Below are 8,271 nucleotides of genomic sequence, written 5' to 3' on the forward strand. Positions count from 1 at the left end.
TCCCAGGCTCAAGTGATTCTCCTGCCTCAGCCTCCCGAGTAGCTGGGGATATAGGTACATACCACCAGGTCCAGCTAATTTTTGTATTTTTAGTAGAGATGGGGTTTCACCATGTTGGCCAGGCTGGTCTTAAACTCCTGACCTCAGGTGATCCGCCTGCCTGGGCCTCCCAAAGTGCCAGGATTACAGGCATGAGCCAACAGGCCCGGCCTGAAAGTTCTAATCTTCTGATATATAGAAGATATTCCATGAAGTAACAAAAACGAAAACTTTATGAACATAAAATTGACCATACGCTTTAAATATTCTGTAAGGCTTTCCTTTACAATATAAAGAGCTATATAAATTAAAACACATGAAACTAATATGTCTACCACAGCACTCTATAACTGGCTAACATTCTGAAAATTATGCTTTTTTAATCAAACCAGTTACATTAGATTTATATCAATTTAAAAATTGTAATTGGTAATTATACCATGGACAATTCAGAATGCCCACAGTTGTACATCTGAAAGCCTCTGTTTCTACTTTAAAGGCATGCTCAGCCTACTGTCATATATTTTAAACAATTTTATAAAATATCAAGACATATCAAAAAAGTGCAAAGTAGTTTTATAATGCCTATGGTTAAAATCCATCTCCTTGGCCAGGCATGGTGGCTCATACCTGTAATCCCAGCACTTTGGGAGGCGAAGGTGGGTGGATCACCTGAGGTCAGGAGGTCGAGGCCAGCCTGGCCAACGTGGTAAAACCCTGTCTCTACTAAAAATACAAAAATTAGCTGGCCGTGGTGGCAGGCACCTGTAGTTCCAGCTACTCTGGAGGCTGAGGCAGAATTGCTTGAACCCAGGAGGCAGAGGTTGCAGTGAGCCAAGATTGCATCACTGCACTACAGCACAGGTGACAGGGCAAGACTGTCTCAAAAAATTAAAAAATAATAATAATAAAAAGCCACTTCCTCTATGAAAAAAGTTTCCAGCTACAGTTGATTCCAATTACAACTAAGTACTTTCAGAGAAATGTATCCATGTGTCCCAAAAATGCCCTACAGTGATCTGGTCAGGCATATTAGGACAGGCAATACCAGATTCCAAACTACTAAATGAAAAGAGGCAGGGCAGTTTACGGGGAGAGGGCACTACAAACTGGGGAAGATGTGATTCTCATGAAGAATTAATGATCCAACCTGTAACTGCAATGTACTGCTGATATAAGTCGTACTTTAATTATGAATTACATTTTGCCTATCTGAGAAATTAAAAGCTGTACAAAAAAACCTATATAATCCCCAATAATTAAACTGCTTTATAAAATTGCATTGTTACTAAACTAATATTTATAATTTTTTTATATCAGCACCCATCCTACAGTTGATAGGCAATTCTCACTTAAATGCCTTATTTGAAAACATGAAAAGCAAAACAAAATTTACTATCCCTATTCTTAGACTACAAGCTGCTACAAAACTATCAATTCAATACTTCTTACTCTAAAAAGGTCATGGAGTCCCTTAAAGAGCTTTTTAGTGTTTTTCATTTTGATTTTTTAAAGTAGGTATCCAAAAACACTGCTTTTATGTAAGGAAAACATGTCTTACTCCACAAACTATTCTAGCGGAAATAAATGCCACAGGCCAGGAAGATAAAAAAAAAAAAAGGAAACATCAGATACCAATTTTATATGTGAGGTGCCACATTTTGACATTTTTACATTAACTCATTCCTCATCGTCTTGGGATGCAGGCATTATCTCCATTTTTCTAGAGGTCTGGTTATTTGCCTACAGTCACACTGCTAGGATCAAAACCCAGTTCACTCTGGCTCAAAGTCCTATTTTCTTCACTATATACCAAATTATAAAAGACTTGCCTTTTTTTTTTTTTTTAATTTTTTAAGCATCAGCGTGGTGAAAAATAAAAAATTTGCCTTCTGATTTTTCCTGTAAAAAGTCAAGGGTTTTACCTCTAGGACAACATAACGGCAAAGCTCCTATATAGAACTTGGGGAGGATTATTTAGAATCAAACAATGCACACATAAAAATTATAATTATGATGATTCTAAACACTCATCTAATATTTTGTGTCCCTATAAGGGACACAAATATATCTAAGTGTGAATAAGCACACTGTGCATGTCTCAAACTACGCAATCTAATAGAGAATTCGATTTTGCAATATCTAGAGTTTTCCCTCTATTATGAACTGTACACATAAATGATCAGATACCCAGCACCGAATGTGTCTAAAACAAAAGGAGATAATAGGAGTAAAGAGAAGGGCAGGCACAAAGGAAAAAACGAAAACAAAAACCATTTGGCAGACTATATCTTCTAGAACCTAAACAGAAATCCTCGATTTCTGGATTGTCTGTATATTTAAAAGCTTGATGAATATCTTAGATTTTTTTTTATATTCATATTCTTTGTTGAAAAGCAAACCAAGTCACCCTTCCTAGCACTTCATTCCAGACAAGCCAAGTAAGCTAAAATGTAAAATTTACATGACTTTCCAAGCTGAAGTATTTAGGAGTTAAGGACCACAATGTATGTAACTTAAATGGTCCAGGGGAAAAATATTTTGTGTCTGATAGAGAGCAAATAATAAATGCATAAAATGTTAACAGGTGAATCTGAATAAAGGTTACCAAAATGTTGTTTGTATTATTCATGTAATTTTTCTGTAAGGTTGAAATTATTTCCAAATAAATTAAAATTTTAAAATTACATAGCATTCTATTTGAAATTAACAATACGTACTTGGAACATACAGCAACATTCTTACAAAACACTGGTTTTTATGGGGAAAAAATGCAGTAATTTTCGAGCAAGTATGTACCATATCCTACCAACTAATCATCACTTAGGAATAAATTTCAGACTACCCTACTATATAATGAAATGTGGCAATGGTGACTTGACTTGAAACCATAGCAAGAAAAACACACAAACACACCAGATAGTTTGGCATAACTGCTTCACAAATTTATTATAGGCCTGCTGCAAAATGCAGCAAATCTATAATTAAAGTGATATGTGATATCTCTGATTTGCGGTATAATACAAACTGAACAATGAAAATCTTGCCATATTACAAAACAGAAATGGAGAGTAAGTCTTGGTTTTGGTAATTTTATTAAATAACATTTTTCCACCGCAGCTCAGTTCACAACTGTATACTTGAATCATCTAAAGAAAGCAAGGACGGGGAAAAAATATGCCGGAGAAATATTGAAATATTTTCACCTCCAAGGTTACTATCATCCTGCCTGCCCATCACAATTTTGATTTCAAGTACTCACTATGCTGGTCTAAAACAGAGGATGCATCAGAAGCCAAGTAACGCTCAGCAAAAGTTCACCAAAATTATAAAATCAAACATCAAATAATAAACGTTTTCAGTTAACAGTAAAGTATCTTTAAAGGTTCATCTCCATCCTTTCTTCAGGATCCACCCACTTTAAAATCCTTTGGTAAATTCCCAGGTCTACCCTAATTGACTGGTCCCTCTCTATCTACCCAAACAGTTCTTAACCCTTTGGAGTGTGGATGGGGGTAAGGGGACATCACAGACAATATGGACCCTTACCAAAGAAAATTATTCACAAATGCAAAATTCTACACATATTTCCAAGGACTTTCAGAACCCCACGGCCATTATGCCCATCCCCTCCTTAAGAATCCCAGCATGGCGTGCTCCTCAATCGCCTCTGCGGAGCACCCCCCGCCTCCGGGCCACGGTCCCCGGGTCGCCCCCTGAGAGATCGGAGTTCCTGCTCTCACAAAGTGGATTCCGTAACAGAGCTTTGTCTCCTCGCCCAACTCCCTTCACCCTGGCAAGGTCACTACCGCCAACTACCCCTTTAAGCCGAGCCATCATGGTAGGAGTTCGTAGGAGCCACAGCAGAACTTGCCCGTCATAGGATATATTTTGTCCCCTCGGCCCCACCTACCTTCTCCATTTCGGCAAGTTACGTCTTTACCACTCACCCATTCTACAGAAATAGCCGCCGCCGCCACCCCCCGGCGCGCCCCGGCCCCGACGCTCCGCCTCCAGCACCCCCAGGCCCATTCCCCGCAGACCCTCCCCGGGTCGCCCTCCCCGTTCCTCTCCCAGGTGCTCCCCCCGCTCACTGCCACACCGCGGCTGCACTCGCCGTCCCCTCTTCCGGCCGTAGCCACCCTGGCCCCCGAGACCCTCAGCCTCCCGCGCCCGCAGCCGCGCTCCTGCCTCCCCCACCTCTGCACCCCCACTTGGCCCGGCCTCTTCGCCTTCTTCCCGGCTCCTCCCCTCAGGACACCTGTGTCGTCCCACCCGCTCTGCCACACACGCCCCCCCCACCCCAATTGCTTCGCCTCCCGGGCCTCCCTCCCCCGCCGGTCTCCCCTCCCGCTGCTGCCCCGAGAGAGCCGGAGGAGGGAGGAAAGGCGCGGGGGAGGGGAGGCCGCGAAGGGGGCCGCTGTTCTCCGGGTTCGCCGCGCCGCGGACCTGCAGGGCTCCCCAGCGCCCTCTGCCTCTTACGCTGGCGGGGCGGAAGTCGGGGTCGCCCGGGCGCCCCAGATGAGGGGTATTTACCTTCTTGCCGGGGACACTTTGCAGACGGCTCCAACATTGGCAAACACTACAGAGGACTGACCCCGCTCGGCCGCCGCCGGCTTCCACCCCTCGGGCTCCCCGCCCCCCGCCTCCGCCCGCCTCCCCGGCGCTCGCGCCGCGCGCCCCCGCCTGCGCAGCCGCTCCCGCGCCCCAGCACGCCCGACCGGCGCGCGCGCCCGGCACCGGCTCTACCTCCACTCCGCCTCCCGCCAGCCCGCGACCCAGCGCGGCCATTGTTCGCGACGCCGCTCCCGCCCCCTGGCGGCTGCCGGGTCCCCGCAGCCGCAGGCTCTGCGGGGCCAGCGGCGGCGAGCTGGATCCCAGGGCGAGGGCCGTTCCCGGGGGCCTTGGGCACGCAGGCGAGCGAGTGCGCGAGGAGCGCGCCCCGTCCGCAGTCTCCTCGTCCCCGGCGCGGCTCCCCGCCCCCTCGTCTGCCAAGGGTGGGCCTGGGGCAGCCCCTTCCACACCTGCACTCGGCAGCTTCCTTCCCCGCCCGACTGACCGTCTGCTCTTTCTGATCTGCACCCTGTGCTCGGATTCCCCGCTCGTACCTTTCCCAGGCTCTCTGGCAGCCCCTCTCTGCTGTGCAGGGGACGCGCGACCATCCCGCGTCTGCTCCGGCCGCCGCTGTGCGACGCACGATTTAGCGGATCCTGCACCTTTCCAGAGCGGGGAGGGGGCGGGGAGGAGGTTGCTTCCCCGTCTCGGCCAGCAAACACCAGGCATCCGTAATCACCTGCTCGCCAAGGCCGGCGGCGTGGCCAGACCTCCTCCTCCACCGAAAGAATTAGTCACATGAAAAAGAAATCCTTGGAGCCAAAAATGAGGACCATTGAAAACAATGCCCTAGATCCTAGATTTATGCAGCAAGAGTGCCAGAAAACACAAATTACCTCTTGATTCGTCCTGATTTTGATGTGGATTACTTTTGTCTAGATAACTTCAACCCAGTTAAGCTCGATGAAACTGAACACTTCGTTTAGTAAACGGCACCAAAAATAATCTGACAATAAAAGAAATTTCGAAACAGAATTATTAGTGTGTTTTCGCAAACTTATCCATTTGCAACGTTATTTCTAGGGTTTCTTCCCAGTGTCACTTCTCTGACTGAGAAATGTCTCCCAGGCCGGTAATTTCAGTCATCATCTAAAACCAATCTCCTGTCTGCACCTGGAAAGGTAGTGTGTGTCCCGGTGAAGGGCACGGGCGCCAGAATCAAATACCCAAGGCTGGTTATCCGCTTGCTAACTGGAGAGGAGAGCACGGACATGTCACTTACCCAGTGCATCAGGAGGAGACTACATGTGATATTTTGTATTTAAATGTGACGATGCATATGAAGCCCGTTAAGTAGGGCCTGGCATGTACCTCTCCCAGTACAATGTTAGCTGCAGCTACATTTTTCCTCCCAGAACTCTTTGCGCGTTTTCACCTCTGCCAGTTCCCTCAGATTTAACATGTTGCATCCTCCCTAAATCTGTAGCACTCCTAGGGGCTCAACACCTAGTCAGCATTCTAATACAGTCAGTCTAATGCCTCACCTAACCACAGGAAAATATGTTCTGAGGAACGTGTCATTAAGCGATTTTTGTCATTTTGTGCACATCATAGCGTGTTCTTACACAAACCTAAGTAGTCTCGCCCACCATTTGCCTTTGCTATATGATATATAGCTATTGCTCCTAGGCTACAAACCTGTGCAGTGTATTACAGTATTAATACTGTAGGCAATTGCAACACAATGGTATTTGTACCTAAACATATCTAAACATAGAAAACGTACAGTAAAAGAACTGTATAATCTTTGTTTTTGAGACGAAGTCTTGCTCTGTCACACAGACTGGCGCGCAATCTCAGCTCACTGCAACCTCTGATTACCTGTAATTGTTCAAGCGATTCTCCTGTCTCTAGTAGCTGGGATCACAGGAGCATGCCACCACACCCAGCTAATTTTTGTATTTTTAGTACGGATGGGATTTCCCCATGTTGGCCAAGCTGGTCTCAAACTCCTGACCTCAAGTGATCCCCCAGCCTTAGCCTCCCAAGGTGCTGAGATTACAGGCGTGAGCCACCTGCACCTAGTTTAAAGAACCGTATAATCTTAAGGGATTACTGTTGTATATGCAGCCCACCCATCCATTATTTACTGGAAGTTGACCAAAAATTGTTGAATGTTTTGAATGAGTATCTTCCCTTCCCACCAGCAATACCAAAGGTCAAGCCACCTATCTCTGTGCCTTTCCATAGGCTATTATCTCTTGATGCAGACTACCCTCAACCCTCCTCTCACCTGGTGAACAAATTATCTCTCACAGCATTCAAAAATCACCTTCTTGGCTGGGTGAAGTGGCTCATGCCTGTAATACCAGCACTTTGGGAGGCCAAGGTGGGCAGATCATAAGGTCAGGAGTTCGAGACCAGCCTGGCCAACATGGTGAAACCTCATCTCTACCAAAAATACAAAAATTAGCCAAGTGTGGTGACGTGCACATGCAATCCCAGCTATTTGGAAGGCTGAGGCAGAAGAATCACTTGAACCCGGGAGGCAGAGGTTGCAGTTAGCTGAGATCATGCCACTGCATGCCAGCCTTGGCGACAGAGCAAGACTCTGTCTTGAGAAAAGAAAAAAAAAATCACCTCCTTGAGAGGCATTCTCTAACACTCCTCTAAGCAGGCCAGTGCTCTTCTCTTGTTCCTGTCTTCTCTGATATTGTAGGTATGTTAGAATTGTGTTTTCTAGCCTGCCTATACCTGCCAAACATTGCATTGTTGAAAGGCAGGCTCTATGTCTCATACGTATCTGTAGTCCCAGCATCCAACAGCAAGTAGGTGAACAGTAAATGCCTTTAGTGTAAATGGATGAGTTTATGCTTTTGGAAATCACTCTGAAGTGGTCAGAAATTTCATTCTTTGATTCATATCATTAAAGTTAATTGAAAACTTTGTCTCCTGTAACTGTTTCTCATAACTGATTTTCAGTCATTGGTAAACCCCAAATAGAATGAATTTTCCTAAGTCACAATTATCTGAAAGGCAATTGTTTTTTAACTTGAATCAGCACTTTCAGTTACTCAAGGTATATAGCATCCATAGATGAAATCACTTGAGTGACATGGAAATCCACACATCACTCTACAATCATTTTAGGATTTACTTTTTAAAAAATTTGTATAGGAGTGAAAATAATGAATATTTAAAGAGCAGCGCCAGGCGGGCGCATTGGTTCACGTCTATAATCCCAGCACTTTGGGAGGCCAAGGTGGGCATGTCACCTGAAGTCAGGAGTGTGAGACTAGCCTGGGCAAAATGGTGAAAACCCCATCTCTACTAAAATCAGAAAAACTAGCTGGGCATGTTGGTGCACGCCTATAGTGCCAGCTACTCAGGAGCCTGAGGTGGGAGGATCACTTGAGCCTGGGAAGCGGAGGTGGCAGTGAGCAGAGATCACATTCCAGCCTGGGCAACAGAGCAATACCCTGTATTAAAAAATAAAAATAAATAAAGAACAGTGGGCCTATTAATAGGCAGCTGATTAAAAGCAACCGAGGCCAGGCACAGTGGCTCATGCCTGTAATCCCAGCACTTTGGAAAGCTGAAGCAGGAGGATCTCTTGAAGCCAAGAGTTTGAAACCAGAGTGGGCAACAAGGTGAGACCCCCATCTCCATTTAAATAAA

At 45.7% G+C, this 8,271-nt stretch overlaps 1 protein-coding gene across 24 annotated transcripts in view; it reads right to left on the minus strand.

Moving 5' to 3' along the window:
• STAU2 (staufen double-stranded RNA binding protein 2) overlaps positions 1–5,591 on the minus strand; it is a 342,658-nt gene extending 337,067 nt beyond the window's left edge. For 7 of the 24 annotated variants that reach the window (XM_032271043.1, XM_032271050.1, XM_032271049.1 and 4 more), the window contains exon 1: positions 4,576–4,719. Coding sequence is in view for 1 of the 24 variants with exons in the window: in XM_032271042.1 (XP_032126933.1) it covers positions 5,148–5,201 (54 nt within the window). In the remaining 23 variants the exon portion in view is untranslated. Of the gene's footprint in view, positions 1–3,952; positions 3,972–4,239; positions 4,261–4,575; positions 4,720–4,788; positions 4,982–5,147 lie in introns of those variants that run through there. The other 17 variants (XM_032271042.1, XM_032271048.1, XM_032271046.1 and 14 more) reach the window with 13 other exon arrangements.
• Positions 5,592–8,271: the final 2,680 nt, after the last annotated feature.

Source organism: Sapajus apella, unplaced genomic scaffold (genome assembly GCF_009761245.1).
Source record: "Sapajus apella isolate SASKATOON/1434 unplaced genomic scaffold, GSC_monkey_1.0 scaffold222, whole genome shotgun sequence".
Classification (NCBI taxonomy): Eukaryota; Metazoa; Chordata; class Mammalia; order Primates; family Cebidae; genus Sapajus; species Sapajus apella.